Genomic DNA, 15,717 nt, shown 5'->3' with positions numbered 1-15,717 from the left:
ATTCTATCAAACATTTAAAGAAAAAGTAACAACAATCCTTCTCAAACTCTTCCCCCCAAATAGAACAGGAAACACTTCCTAACTCATTCTGTGAGACCAGTATTACCCTGATACCAAAGCCACAAGAAATGTGCAAAAAACCTCAGTGAAGTACTATCAGACTGAATCTAGCAGTATATTACAAGGATTATCCAGCATGACCAAGTGGGATTTATCAAAGGAATACAAGGAGCATTCAATATGTAAAAAAAATAATAAATGTAACACATATTGACAGAATGAAGGGGGATAAAAACTACATGATGATCTCAATTGATGCAGAAAAAGCATTTGAGAAAACCCAATATCTTTTCACATATAATAATAAACCTAAGAAACTAAAAACAGAAGGAAAATCTATCAACCTGAAATAAAGGGCATCTATGAAAAGCATACCCAATGGTGAAAAAATAAAAGCTTTTCCTTAAGATCAAGAACAAGACAAAGATGTCTGCTAGTGCCACTACTACTCAACATTGTATTGAAAGTTCTAGCCAGGGTAATTAGGCAAGAAAAAGAAAGAAAAGGCATCCAAATTGGAAAGTAAGAAGTAAAACTCTATTCACAGATTACATCATCTTATATATAGAAAATCCTAAAATATCCACACAAAACCCATTAGAGCTAGTAAACGAATTCAGCAAAGTTGCAGGATAGGATATGTGATCAACCAAAAAAGTCGTTTACATATCCATGCACTAGCAATGAACAATCTGAAAGTAAAATTAAGAAAACAATTCCATTTACAATCATTGCAAAAGGAATAAAATACTTAAGGATAAATTTAACCAAGGTGGTGTAAGATTTATACACTGAAAAATACAAAAAATACAAAACATCCTGTGCTCATGGATTGGAAGACTTAGTATTGTGGAGATGGCAGTACTCTAAAAATTGATCTACAGATTCAATCTAATCCATATCAAAATTCCAACTGCCTTTTGCTGATGTGGACAGGCTGATCCTAAAATCCATATGGAATTGTAAGGAACTGTTCCTCAAATAGCCAAAACAGTCTTGGAAAAGAACAAAAAAGTTAGGGAACTCATACTTCTTAATTTTAAAACTTACCACGAAGCTATAGTAATTCAAACTGTGATACCGGCATAAAGACAGACATACAGAACCATGAGATAGAATTGAGAAGTAAACCTAAACCTTATGCTCAAATGATTTTTGACAGGGTGCCAGGACCGTTCAGTGGGGAAAGAATATTCTCTTCATCTAAGTGCGAGTAATGAAGTTGAATCCCCACCTCACACCACATACAAACTTTAACCTAAAATAGATTTAAAAAACTAAATATAAGAGCTAAAGCTATAAAAATCTTAGAAGACAGGATTAAATGATTCATAACCTTGGATGTGGCAGTGGATTCTTAGATATGACACCAAAACAACAGGCAACAAAAACAACAAAAATAGATAAATTGGATTTCATCAAAACTGTTGTTTCAAAGGACACTATAAATAAAATAAAAAGACAACCCAGAAAATGAGAGAAAACATTTGTAAATCATATATCTGATAAAAACCTAGTATCCACAATACATAAAGAACTCTTACAACTCAACAGCAAAAAGACAACCTAGTTTTTAAAATGGGCAAAGGATTTGAATAGACCTTCCTCCAAAAAAGACATACAAGTGGCCGACAAACACATGAAAAGATGCTCAGCATCACTAGTCATTAGGTAAATGCAACTTAAAACCACGAGATAACCACTTCACACCTAGTGTGAAGCCTATAATCAATAAGATGTGTAGGGGAGGATAAGGAAAAATTGAAAACCTTATCTATACATTGCTGGTAGGAATGTAAACTGGTACAGTTGCTATGCAAAAAGAGTTTGGTTGTTCTTCAAAAACTTAACATAGTTACTATTTGACTCAGCCATTTCATCCTTAATTATAGACCCAAGAGAAATGAAAACATATATCCACACAAACCTATACATGAATGTTCATAGCATTATTCATAATAGCCAAAAAGTGCAAACAACCCAAATATCCACCAATTTGATGGATGAAAAAAATGTGATATATCCATAAAATGGAATATTATTCAGCCATAAACAGGAACGAAGTACTGATACATGCTACAACATGGACAAACCTTGAAAACATTATGCTAAGTGAAAAAAAGTTAAACACAACAGGCTTTGTGTCTGACTTTTGTATGATTCCATTTATATGAAATGTCCAGCATAGGCAAGTCCACAGAGACAGAAATATTAGTGGTTTCCAAGGGAGGATGGGAGGGGGAATGGGAAGTGACTGCTTAATGGTACAGGGTTTCTTTTTGGGGTGATGAAAATTTCTGGAATTAGAAGGTGGTGATGAGAATTAGAAGGTGGTGATGACTACACAACATTATGAACCCACTGAATTTGTACTGCTTTAAATGGTTAAAATTTTGAATTTTATCTCAACAGAAACATTTTTTAAAACTTTAATGTGCACACAGATTCCCTGGGGGTCTCATTAAAATGTAGATTCTGATTCAGGAGGTCTGGGCAGGGCCCCAAATTCTGCATTTTTGATAAGCTCCCAGGTGACACCCCTGTTGTTCACCTACGGCCACATTTTGAGTAACAAGTTTACTCAAAGGGCCCTTCCACTGTGTCGCCTTACGATTCTGCACCTCAGGTGCCTCACCTCTTGAACTAACTCCTGCCCTGTCCACCCCTATAAATAAGGAGGGCGGAAGTACAGGTCTGAGCCTGCAGGGGGTGTGAGCCTCAGCGCATGGGAGTAGATGGAGAAGGGGCTGTGGCTGCAGGGGTCACTGTCAGCAGACACAGAGGGGACCAAAGGAGTAGCTTTTATTTTGCACAAAGCTGAGGAAGGCAGGCCAGAACGCACGGCTCTGTTCTCAGAGGAGAGCTGTTGTATCACTGCCAGCTGTTGGGTCGCTCCTGCTCTGGTGCTCAAAGGCGATCTGAAAGAAAGGGGGCGGCCTCGGAGTGAGCAAACAGGGTGCTGAAGGCTGCCTGCCCTCCCCTCCCAGTCCCCTGGGGACTCCTGTGCCAGGACGCAGGGCTCGAGGGAGCAGGTGGCAATCCCTCCACTGCCAATCAGAGGGATGCCAGGCTTCCCTGATAGGGTTTGGTGGCGGCAGAAGAATAGAAGGGAGATGGTAGGAGCTGTGACATGTGTAAATGGCCAGGGAAGGAGGCAGCTGCTCTGAGTCAGGGTGGTGCTGAGAGTGGAACTCTTCCAGGTGCCCTTACCCGATGCTGGGCTGCAGCAACCCCGGGGGTGGGGGCAGAGAACACTTCGGGTGAGCCTGGGGGATGCTTCCCACTTCTGTCCCAAGGAGGAGCTGGAGCCTCCCTGGCTTGTCCAGGCTACACCATGGGGGTAGAGCAGCCATCCCCACCCTGCTGCCCAGCCCTGGAGTCTGTCATCTCTGCTACCTGAGCTGCTCACCGTCTCCTCTCCGAGGAGGTCGGGGATCAGGCTGAAGGGGCCCGGGGGCAGATTCCAGGCCAGCTCCTCCAGCTGAGCCAGCAAGCCTTTCACTTCTGCCTCCAGGTGCTCCACCGTCTTCTCCACCGTCTAGAGCAAGGAGAGAAGTTGGGGGTGGAGGGGGAGGAGTAGAGGATAAGAGTGGTGCCAAGTCCCACTTAATCAGCCATGTCCTAAGGAGCACCTGGAAGTCCAGTAGGGTGCAGTGGGGAGAGAACTGGGTGCCAGGGGACCTGGGTCCTCTTGGTTCAGGCTCTGCCCTTGCCTGCCTCTCAGTTCCCCAGATAACAAAATCCTAGGAGCTCACTCTCTAAGGCTGCTCCTGGCTCTGGCACTCAGGGGTTTCACCCAGTCATTGGGTTGGGGCTTGGAGGGACTCTGGGATTCCTTTTTCCCTTTCAGGATGTCACCACTGGGAGCTCACATTCCTTTTGTTGCCCCGCCCCCTGGTGGCAATTCTGCCAAATGACAGTACTGGGATTTTGAAATTTTCTTTATTCAGGGTTCTTAACTTTTTTCGCAAATGAACCCCATTAGCAGTCTGGTGAAACGTACAGACCGCCATCAGAAAAAATGCTTTCATTGAAAAAAATAAAACATACAGGATTTCCAAGGGTATAAACTGCATTAAAATATTATTAAAGTATTAAAAATTAAATTTTGATATAAACATTTATGTATTTATTAACTTATTTAAGTAACACCAGGTCTAACAACTACTGAAATTTTGACATACTGATTAGAGTAAACAATATATTGAGATATTCACAATGACTGACTATAATGGGATGAAATTATCTGTGATTTCTATTGCTGACAAAGTCACAGTACTGTTAATACTCCTGCAGTTTGTTGTCTGTATTTATAGTGAATGAGAATGCTAAATCTCAGCTAAAGGTTTGTGAAAATGAAGTGCAATTTTTTTTCCCCACACAAGTTTATGGACCCCAGGTTACAAACCGTCGCTGTGTAACGAAACACTGCAATTGAATTTCCACCTTCTCATCCGGTGATTATGGGGAGATCTCTGGCTGGTGGGAAGCAAGGTCCCGGGGAGGCAGGGTCTGTTGGGGGCTGGGCAGCCTAACGGCCCAGGTAGGGCAGGAAGATGTTTAACATAGTGGCCAGGGAACAGGATTGGCCCAGATTTCCCCAATTTTCCAAAGCAAGATTGGCCTGAACCCTCCAAAGCCACCAGCCTGGCAGGTGGTCCTGAAGCTGCATGCCCTCTCAGGTCATTACCTCCTCTATGACGTCTAACCGGCCATGGACAGCCATGTGTCTGTCACACCCTGCAGTCCGAGCTGGGTCTCCTCGGGAGGGGATGAAGGGTTCAGCAGCTGTAGGAAAACAAGTCTTGTCACTGTGGGGCCCTCCGTTTCCCTGTAACATTAGAGACTCCTGCAAACACGGGGCTCAAGGGAGGTGGGTCCTAAAAACAGTCCAAAGAGAAGCAGAGGAAGGCTCAGTGTGGATCAGGGTGTGAGTGTAGGGTTGCCCCAATCACTCACTTGGCCATGGTCTCCTACAGACCCAAGTAGGCTTCCTCAAGGAGGTGCTGCCTGAACTGGGTAAGAAAAGGAAGGGAGGAAAGGTTTCAGCCAGAAGGAACAGCATGTGCAAAGATAGGAATGAAATAGCATGGCTCAGTGCACAAACCCTCAGGAAGCCTGAAGTGGCTGGAAAGTACAGGGTGGGTGGGAGATGAGACTGGAGAGGTGGATCGTGGAAACAAGGCCAGGCTCTAATAAACCAATCACGATGCTTGTTTTGGGGTTTATTTTAATAGGAGAGTCATGCAGTCATATGTGAACTTTTAAAATACAGAGAATGGATTGGAGAGATTTGTCTTTGAAGGCAGGAAGTTACTGCAGTAATCAGCGTAAGAAGTGATGAAAGGAGGCAGTGACCGCAGGAAGAGAGGAAGAAAATGCATGGAGATGTAGTAATAGCATTGACATTGGTGACCAGTTAGTAACATCTGACACGAGTGAGTGCTAAACAAATGTGTTAACTCAGTCAACCTCTACAACCAATTATTACCCCCAATTTACACATAAGGAAATGGACGCACAGAGAGGTGAAATGATACGTCTAACGTCACACAGCTAGTAAGCGGAAGATCTGAGGTTCAACTTGTTCAACATCATTTTCCTCCCCAACGTTGGCTCCTCCTTGGTTCCTAACACCACCAACCTTCACACCAGGGGTCTTAGAGCCCGGGTTTTGAGCTCAAGTTGCAGTGTTGGTGGCTCCGAGATGCTTGCAGGGCGTATGAGTTGGCTGAGTCCTTGGAGAACACGGACACACAGAAAGGAGGATGCTGCCCCAGAAACAAGGAGAAGCCAAGAGCTTTCAGAAGGATGAAGCAGTCAGCATGGCCTAAAGCAGCATAGAGGTCTAGCAAGATAAGGACTCAGAGCAACAGAAAAGTCGATGCTGAATGCCATCCCAGCGCTTTTAGTGGAGAGGTGCCGACAGAGCCAAGTCTAGTCGCAGTGGGATGAGAAGGGAAGGAAAAGTCAGGAGGAGGAAACTAAGATCCTGGAAAACATTTCCATGAAGCTTGGCTGTGAAGGAAGGGACATCAGATCACAAGGTGTAAAGAAGTGTTTATTGTTGTTTCCAGGTTTTTAAGCACTGAGGAAACGCAACCATGCTTATAGCCCGAGGACAGGAGGAAGCCAGGAGAACTGAAAGAATGCATTTCCTGAAGAGATGTGGGGCCATGGAATCCAGAAATGGTGGTGGGGGTAGGGGTCACATGTGGAAGGAAGAGAGAGGAAACGCAGCAAAAATGGGTAAAAAAGTTCTACTTAAAGGGCCAAGAAGTTGAGTGAGTCCCACCTGATGGCCTCTATTCACTCGGTAAAGTAAGAGGGGAATCATCTGCTGAAAATTCATGTAGGGTTAGGAAAGAGGAGATCGAGTTGTGAAGTAGTTATCAGGAATTCTGTGAGTGGGTTGTTAGACACAGCCACTAAAATGGGAGCCATGGTGAAAAGTATTTCCACCATGGAAACTGACAAATGCTTTCTTTGTTTTCCGAGAGCCAGTGTATCAGCACGCCCCTGGGTAAGAAGCTTGAATAAAGAGAGGGATAAAAAGGGTTGAGGAGAATGAGGAAGGCAGTTAGGAGGATGATGCAGAACAACCTGACATCACAAGGAAGCCCTCCCGCAGCAGCTCAGCAGGTGGGTGTAAGCAGCAAAGACAGATGGCTGATGAGCTGAAACCTGGGAGTCTGTGGCATGAGTGCGGTGAAGAACAAGAGTGCAAAGGAACTGAGGATTCGACCAGCAAGGGCTTAAGGGGACGAGCTCTGGCATCTAGCTTGAATAACGAAGGAGAAGGCAATAAGAGGGCCAATAATTGGGAGAAATGGAGGGGCTGAAGGCACTGGAGATCTCAATGAGATGATGGGAGTAAAAGAAGGAACAAGTGATAAGGGATATTGCAATTTTAGCTTTTAGAGGTAGAGCAGCTTCACAGTGACAATACCAAGGCTGTGGGCATCTGAAGCAGAGCAGGGGTAAGAATTATTGGACTTGATCTTTGTAGATGCAAAACTCTTGTAAGACCTCGATGTTGGCTGGGTTGCCCGGGGGGACATATAAAGTTGCCCAGGAGGTTGGCAGGTCTTGAGGTAAGGATAGTGAGCCATTTTGCTGGTGATGAATGTATAACTCTGAAGGCTGAGTGACTTGTCTAAGATCACAGTCAGCAAACGACTGGACCCCAGGCACCCTGGCCTTCCCCTGGCCCCACCTCAGCCAGCTGGCCTTCTGGAGCTCTGCCAGAGTCCCCATGCCCTGAGAGTCTCTGGTCTCAACTCTCTCTGGATCTCAGCTCTTCCGCTCAGGGGCGAGAACCAAGCGCAGGGGCAAAACGTCCTTCCACTCTGAGCAGCTTTTGCGGAGAACAGTTTGGGTTTTTACATTCTCCCCTTCATTATGTCCATCCACTGAACTTAGAAAAATCTCTTCAAAAAACAATGGTCTTGGGACTACCCTGGTGGTCCAGTGGTAAAGAACCCACCTTCCAATGCAGGGGATGCGGGTTCGATCCCTGGTCGGGGAACTAAGATCCCACGTGCCGTGGGGCAACTAAGCCTGCACGCCACAACTACCGAGCTCGTGTGCCTCAACTAGAGAGCCTGCGTGCCGCAAAACTACAGCCCACGCACCACAACTACAGAGCCTGTGCACCGCAACAAAGATCCTGCGTGCCGCAGCTAAGACCTGATGCAGCCAAAAAAAAAAAAGAAAGAAAATAAATAAATAAATAAACAACAACAATGGTCTTCTTGTTGACTTTAGGGAGGGAGGGGATGTTGTAACTTTGGTTATTTTTTTTAAAGGGAGCCTTTCAGAGATCTATACTGAAAATATATATAGGTAAAATGCTATGATGTCTTGGCTTTACTTCAAAATAATCCAGGCCTGGGAGTGGGAGGAGGCATGGGTGGGAGTATTGAGCAAACAAGATTGGCCGAGATTGGTAACTGTTGAAATTGGGTTATGCGGATGTGGGGTTAATTCTGCTATTCTCTCTACTTTTGTATATATGGTTTGAAATTTTCCATAATAAAAGCCAGTTCTCTGATGGGGTTGTTAGCAAAAAGCAGAAGCCATGGGCTTCGTGCATTGATACAGAATGTTCAGGATGGGTGTCGGGCGGGGGAGGGGGTGGTCTGAGAGACCCCACCTGGAGGCTGGGCTCCATTCTGGGCCATTCATCGTGAGAAGGCTTTTGACAGGCAGAGGCAGGGCTAAAGGGGGCCACCGTGAAGGGACTCCAGATTTTGACTCCTTTGTGTCAGCTGAAAAAACTGGGGTGCTCAGCTAGAGAGAAAAGACTTCAAGGGGGCAGGCAGAGCTTTTTTCACCCAAATAGAGGGCTGTCTGGGAAGAGGGGTTCTGTCCTGGTCTAGGTCCAGGCCCACACACACCCTCTGCAAGCTCCACCCAGGGGCCTTAGGCCGAGCCTTTCCCCTGAGTCCTACCCGCCCTCTCCCAGACCCTAAATTACTCCTCCCCCTCCTCCCAGCTTAGGCCAAGAGGAAGCAACAAGACCCTGCCGGCCAAGTGGGGCTCTGCCAGCTCTCTAAGTCACGAACAACATGAATCTGCTCCCTCCCTCCCTCAGCCTAAAACATCCTGTTCTCTACGTGTCAGCGATGAGGTCTAACTTGGCTCCCAAACCCCTCCAGGGAAGAGGCTGGCCTGAGGTTGCTCTCCACATCACACAGCGCTAATCCATCACATCTGGACACAACTGCGCGCTGGGCTGCACCGCACAACTGTCTGTGAGCTCATCCAGGCCTCCCGAGGAGCTCTGCTGAGACTGAGCTGGGGCAGAGCAAGGCCACCCTGCCCTGCTGCTCTCTCCCCAACGTGGGTGCTCATGGCATTGACCTCAGCGCATGACGGCAGAAAACACTGCAGACCTCCGTTCCCAGCCATGAATTGGTGCGGGCCCGTGGGAACTTTCTTCTCCCTGAACCTCTGCTGCCTCCTCTGTAAACAGGGTTTGGGGGCGGGGGCGGAGGCACCGCCAGATGCAGCTCATCCAAGGTTTGCCTCTGTCTTTCAGGCCTCAAAAATTAGCTACAAAGACCGAACCAGGATGAGTCAAGGACAAGTTGCTTCTTGGCCCAGAAGCTCCAGCAAGGCAAGAACTGGGCAAGGACTCCCTTTGCTTCATGCTTCCTCACCAGTAGAAAGGGGCTCACAATAACGCCAGGTTCACAGGGCTTTGGGGAAGCTCAGACCAGAGGAAGAGTGGGGGAAGCTGAAGGATTATCACGACTGACCATGGGCGGCCAGGGCTGTGGTTCCCGGTGCTCCCTTCCCTCCTTCGATCCCGCCCTCCCTGACCTGGCCAGTTGGGAAATGGACCTTCTTGGATGCAGGGTTGTTTTCTCTGGCCTGGCTTCCGCTCAGGGCCTGTGTGCAGCCTGGACGGCGGGCGTGGGTGGAACATGGTGAGAGCAGGCTGCCGGTGGAGACGGGAGGCCCAGTGCAGGCACCAAGCTAACCTCTCCAGTTAAAGGGACATGGCCACTGGGCCTCCCCCCCCCCCCCCCCCGCCCCACTGACAGGCATAGGAGACCTTTTGTTTCTGGATCCGAACACTAAGAAGGCGCACACAACTCAAATGATTTCTGACCCTGAAAGGTGCTGCTTTGACCAGCCACACTTGTCACTTGGGGGTTAATTCTATTTGACCACAGTCAATATAACAGTATAATAAATTTGACCATATTTGATATTTGTATTAAAATTTGTGCTTCATTCCAAACCATCAGTGGGTTTTTTTAAAAAAATTTTTTAGTCAGAAGAACACTATTTTCAAACAACTATGTGAAGAACTCTAGTCTATGGATGTGCTCTGGCTGAAACAGGAGAGGGACCCTTGAGCGCCCTAAGAGGGAGCTCAGATGCTGAGGAACATTTTTGTTTTGTTTTGTTTTGGGAGTGATATGTTCTGTCTCCCTTGTCCTCTGGTCATTTTCCAGTTGTGGATTTGAGCCTTGCCGATCACTCTGAGAGCTTACCCCTGTCATTCCAATACAGTCGGCATCTGGTTAAGTGAGGATACAAGCTGAGCTGCTGCAACAAAGAGCCCCCCTCAATCACACATGTGTTTCTTTCTCACATATCAGTTCAGAGGTGAGCTGGCTGATGGTCAGGGCTGGCAGGGAGCTCCGCTCTCGAAGGCCATCCAGGAAACCAGATCCCTTCAACTTGGAATATGGTGTTTTATAATCCACTGGGTTATAAAGTACTAGAACATTCCTAAACCCCCACCATGCTGAGGTCTAGGAAGCCATCCAGGATAAACCTCTCTCCACACACTGTGCACAGAACACAGGTTTGGGAGTCAGAGGCACGGTCCCACCTCCACTGAACTGTGTTCTTTGCCTCTGACTCAGCTTCGTCTGTGAGGGATCTGCCCTGCTCTGTCTACTTGGTGGGACTGCTGTGTTGATCCAAGGGGCTCCTGCATTTGAAGTTGCCTTGGAACTGCCAGATGATGTGCAAATGCCATGTAGGTCACTCACCAGGTGGACTGGAGACTAAGCAGGTCAGTGAAAGCCCCTGCAGCCCTGCCTCTCCACCTGGAGCCAGTGCTCTTCGCTAGATCACTCTGACCAGGTCTCCTCAAGATGGGGAGGCGTCTGCTCTAGGACTGTACCTGTGCAGGGGTCCAAGGGATGCTTGGGAGGGGCTTCTCCAACAAGCACACAGAGGGCTCAGGGCTGATCGGGCTCTCTGGGCTCTGTTACAAGCCAATCCCACTTGCTGGATCCTTAGTTTCTTCACCTTCAGAATGGGCACAACCATACTCTATATTTGAAGCTACTGTCAATTTGTGATCAGTTATTATGGGCCAAGCTTTTTGTTGAGTGCTTACATGCGTTAACTCATTTAATTCTACCTGTGAGCTCAATACTCTTATCAGTTTTTTATAGATTAGAAAACCAAAGATCAAAGAGGTTGAGTAACATGCCCAAGACTACACTGCTAGTAGGTAGTGGGGACAGGACTTGAATCCTACCTGCAAGACACTGTCTATACTATGTTCTGGCAGTTCTGTGATGAGTTAAGGGCCTCCTATCTTGGGGGTCTCAGCTGCCTCCTTTGTAAAATGGGGGGCTGGACAGGAATGGGGCAAAGGGGACCTATACACATGACATCTTTGCACCTGTCTTGAGGCCCAACAAGAGCCCAACTGTGTACGTTGGATCAAATTGTCTTTGAGAGCTTCACTCCCCACAACATCCATTTTTGTAAGAAGAAATGCAGTGATCATCACCATAGCCCTTCAGCATCTTCCTCTTCCACCCAAAGCAAAAAGCAGAATCCCAGTGGAAGACAGACGTCCACAGGGACCTGGAATGGTGGTGGACAGTGAGAGCTCCCCCCCGTGGGCCCCAAGGCATGGGTGAGAATGGCTAATAGAACTAGGCTCTAGGACTTGATATCCCTCTGATAGCAAAATAGGAAAGGAACTCAACTGAAGCCTTAACTTAAAAAAAAAAAAATCCTCTACAAGTAGCACAAAACAGTCTGCTTCACTCAACACATAAAGAACTTTTATAGATCAATATGAAAAAATCCCATTACCACGATGGAAAAGTCTAAGACAATTCACAAGAATTAGCAGAAATGACCAATATGCCTTTGAAGAAAAATCCAACCTTGGTAGTAATCAAAGAAATGAAAATTAAAGCAATAAACCATCTTAAAGTATTCTTGCAAGAAAAAAAAATATATCTAACTGGAATTAGATGAAGATTCTAGATCTAACTACCAGTTTATAGACAATACAGGGGAGAGAACATTTAAATGACACCTGGGGTATGCAGTCAGCTAAAATTTAAATGGGAAAACCCTTACAAGACTAACAACCCAGTTTCTTCAACAAATAAATTTTAAGAAAAAAGAGGCGAAAAAGAACTTACTAAAGAAACTTAAAACTTACTAAAAGAAACTTAACAGATATATCAACCAAAAGCAATGTGTGTACCTTATTTGGATCAAACCAAATATAAAAACATCACACAATCAGGGACAGTTGAACGCTGATTGGATATTTGATGACATTATGGAATTATTTTCCATTTTTAGGGAGTGATAATGGTATTGTTATTAAAAGATGATTTATCTTTTAGAAATACATAAGGCAATACTTACAGATAAAAATATATAATGCCTGGAATTTCCTTTAAAATAATCTGAGGGAGGGGAGAGAAGGTGGGGATGATAGATGAATCCAAATCTGTCAGGAATCCATTGTTGAAACAGAGTGAGGGGCACATGGGGGTTCCCTATACTATTCTTTTTTTTTTATTATTCTTTTTCAAATCCTTTTCCCATTTAGGTTGTTACATAATATTGAGCAGTGTTCCCTGTGCTGTACAATAGGTCCTTGTTGGGTATCCATTTTAAATACAGCAGTATGTACATGTCAGTCCCAAACTCCCTAAGTATCCCTCCCCCACCTCCCAACCATAAGTTCGTTCTCTAAGTCTGTGAATCTGTTTCTGTTTTGTAAATAAGTTCATTTCTATCATTTTTTTTAGATTCCGCATATAAGCAATATCGTATTTGTCTTTCTCTGTCTGACTTACTTCACTCAGTATGACAATCTCTAGGTCTCTGTTCTGTGTTTATATCCAACAGATTTGATAATCAACCATTAAGAAAAACCATGGTATACTGTCTGAAGTCTGAAAGGTTATACACAAAAATGTGTGAACTCAGTGTGAAATTACATTAATATGTTTATACTCTCCTCTTTTTTTTTTTTTTTTCTTAATCTGGAGCAATGAGGATGATCAGGAGGAAAATAATGTTTAAAAATGGCTTTAAGCTAAAATGTATATACCAGTCATAGCTAAAGGGGCCACAAAAAGTCTGCCACTGTGGGCGGCCAGCTTCTCCCTCTGGGGGAGCACAGACTCGGCTTTGTCCCCTCAGCTCCTGGAGGTGGGGACTCCAGCAAGATGGGGCGGGGCGGGGAGGCAGGGAAAAAGGACAGCACCTGGGTTGGGCTCTGTGCTGCGTGGTCCCAGCCACTCCTCACGCAGCCTGTGAGGAAAGGGTTGTTGGTCCTCCTTAGCCAACCTCAGTGGAGAACTGGGCCTCAGAGAGCTCAGTGGAGCTGTCTGAGGGGACGAGGGAAGGAGCCAATGTGTGTTGGCAGATGTTCCGTGCTGGGTACTTCCCTTTCATCCAGCTCTGCTGGTGGGTACCATTCTCCCCAAGTTACAGAAGAGGAAATAGCTTCAGAGAGGTGACATGACTCACCCAAGGTCACTCAGCCAGGGGCTGCCCAGGATCAAGACTGGCCTCAACCCTTTCCCTGGATGCCCACTCCCACAGTTCCCTGTGCCTGAAAGGGGCTGGGCCAGGGGTCAGGGGAGCTTCCATCTTAACACAGGGCAGGGTGACTCACAGCCACCAGCTCCAGGTTGATGGGGGAGCAGGCTTAAGTGTGGACAAGGGCCTGGCTGAGGGGGCAGGCTCCCTGGATGCCTGGAGAGACTGAGCCTTCCCCTCGCCCGTACAACTGGGATGGGCATCAGCTGCCTCGGGCTGAGGCCAGCAAGAGACCCTGGGTAAATGGGAATGTGGCTTGTAAAGTGCTGTATAAAGTGCAGTCTTGGGGTGGTGGAAGGAACACCTGTGCATACAGTAAGTCCATCTGCAGCCACCCTGTCCGAGCCTCACCTGTGAAGGGGCAGCACTAAGACTGTTGTCAGGGAAGGGTAGAAGGGACAGGGCACGGCAAGGAACCCAGCCAGTGGAGCACCCAGAGGGCCTCTCCCTCCCGCAGCCTCCTCCCCACCCACCCAAGGCAGCTCAGGCCCTCAGGGAAGCTCTCCAAAAGGCTGACAACTGGCCTCCTCCACAGACTGCAGAAGCCCCTCAGACAACCTGGCAGGTAAAGCCGTGGCCTCCAGGAGCCGCCTGCCTGGGCCCTGACCGGCGGTGCTGGGCCAGGCCTGGGTCCTCTCCCTGTTGGAGCTTGGCTTCCCAGGAAATTCCCCAAGAAAACCAGGCCTGGGCGCCTCTGCAGGCCCTCTGGGCAGGGCTGGTCTGGAGGGTGGGGAGCCGGGGCTGCCCTACCCTGCAGACTTGACCATCCACCTTGTGATCCTGGTCTCCTCCTCTCTTTCCTCTTGACCTGGGGCAATGGGTCTCTCCACTCCCTCTCTCCTTTTTTGTCTCTCTCAAATCTGCCTCTCTTCCTCAATATCCTCTCTTTCTCTCTCCCCCACCCCCATTCTCTCTCCCCAACCCCCTTTCTCTTGCCATTTTAGTTCCTCTATTTCCTTCCCTCTTGTTCCGTTAGCCTCTCAAACTCCTTTTTCTCTCTGTCCTCATTCATAGTTCAGACCCATCTGTCTACCTCCAAAGTTTCTTATCTGTCCCAGCCTCTGCCTTGCCCTCTGTATTCTTCCCTCTCTCCTTTGTAATTATCTCTGTTCCTCTGCCTTTATTCTCTCTGCCTTTTTTGTCTCCGTCTTTCTCTCCAATTTCTCTCACCATCTTTCTCTCTCTCTCCCTCTCTGCATCTCCCTCTTTCTCCATCCCTCTCTCTCCATCTGGCTTCGTTCCCATCTCCCTCCCTCTCTCCAGCTCCTTTCTCGCGGTCCACGGTCTCCCCGACCCTCGCCCCGCGCCCGGGCCCCACTCACCGGTGAAGGCACCCGAGGCGCGGAGCAGGGCAAGCCCGGCCAGCGCGCAGAGCAGGGGCCGCATGCTGCCGGCTGGCGGAGCGCAGCGCCGCGTCTGCCCGCTGCCGCCCTCCCCGCCCTCCCCGGGATCGCGCCGCCCGGCCCGGGAGGAAATGCTCGCAGTCCCGCCAAGATTCCTGGGCGGCTCCGGGCTTTCTAGCTCGAGCGAGCCCGCCCCCTCCAGAGACCCCGCGGGCGGAGGGGCGACGCGCCAGGCTGGGCGCCTCCCCTGGAAGGGGCCGCGCTCTGAGCCCCCGCGCCTCCCCCGAGCCCGAGCGCAGAAGAGTGGGCGATGGAGCCGGGGGTCCAGTGATCCGTTATGAGCCCATTTCACAGACCGGCGGACTGCAGTTTCGAGAGAAGTGCCACCCACACCTGTGGCACGGGATCTGAATTCCTGACTGCACGGAGTGTGGAAGCTTTTCTCTGCCCACCAGGAACAAGTAATCAACTCTCATGACATCAGACAGAGTGTTCAGCACATACTTAAGGTCTGTACTAGTTAGTGTTAGGTAAACTTTGGAGGGGGGAGAAAACGAAATAATTCTCATATTCGTGTCTGCACTTGAGGAGTTCATGGTCTAGTGACCACCCTACTATTAATGAACAGTAGCTAAGCTTTGCTTGATTTATTCTACATACGCCATCTCTCAGATCTTCACTGCACCCCCATCAGGAGTGCATCATTACGTCCATTCTGCAGACCAAGAAATTGAGGCTCAGAGATGTTAAGAGCCTTGCCAATAGTCACACACCTGGTGTAATGTGGAGTCAGGATTTGAATCCAGTTCTGTTCCCGGTAGATAATAATATATTGATACAATGTATTGGTGAGAGCCGGGTTCTTTCTCCATTCTAAGCAAACCCAGAGTAAGAGCTGGGTGGGTTTTTCAGTTAACTTCAAATCATCTCCACCTCCCTCCAGTTTAAAACACAATAGTTGAACCTTCACCTATGG

At 47.6% G+C, this 15,717-nt stretch overlaps 1 protein-coding gene across 2 annotated transcripts; it reads right to left on the bottom strand.

The window, feature by feature from the left end:
- Positions 1 to 2,844: 2,844 nt before the first annotated feature.
- PLAC9 (placenta associated 9) lies at positions 2,845 to 14,885 on the bottom strand. Of its 2 annotated transcripts, none has more exons than XM_028167019.2 (4): positions 14,721 to 14,885; positions 4,751 to 4,848; positions 3,457 to 3,598; positions 2,845 to 2,978 (listed from the first exon to the last, which is right to left on the bottom strand). In XM_028167019.2, exons 1-4 carry the CDS (start codon positions 14,782 to 14,784, stop codon positions 2,968 to 2,970), a joined length of 315 nt encoding a protein of 104 aa, XP_028022820.2. In that variant the 5' UTR covers positions 14,785 to 14,885; the 3' UTR covers positions 2,845 to 2,967. The 2 variants fall into 2 exon arrangements, with proteins under 2 accessions (XP_028022820.2, XP_007184260.2); XM_007184198.3 differs by having other exon boundaries at positions 3,470 to 3,598; positions 14,721 to 14,875.
- Positions 14,886 to 15,717: the final 832 nt, after the last annotated feature.

The sequence above is a fragment of the Balaenoptera acutorostrata genome, chromosome 16, assembly GCF_949987535.1.
Source record: "Balaenoptera acutorostrata chromosome 16, mBalAcu1.1, whole genome shotgun sequence".
NCBI lineage: Eukaryota > Metazoa > Chordata > Mammalia > Artiodactyla > Balaenopteridae > Balaenoptera > Balaenoptera acutorostrata.
Note: the sequence above shows the minus strand (reverse complement) of the source record. Positions and strands in the feature narration are given on the sequence as shown.

Bases quoted from the DNA above. Each gene is read 5' to 3' on its own strand.
- PLAC9 (XM_007184198.3), bottom strand. From the start codon at position 14,784: ATGCGGCCCCTGCTCTGCGCGCTGGCCGGGCTTGCCCTGCTCCGCGCC. The intron at 4,849-14,720 runs GTGAGTGGGGCC...GTTTTCCTACAG, and splicing joins CGCCTCGGGTGCCTTCACCG to CTGCTGAACCCTTCATCCCC. The intron at 3,599-4,750 runs GTAATGACCTGA...TCCTTGCTCTAG, and splicing joins GGTTAGACGTCATAGAGGAG to ACGGTGGAGAAGACGGTGGA.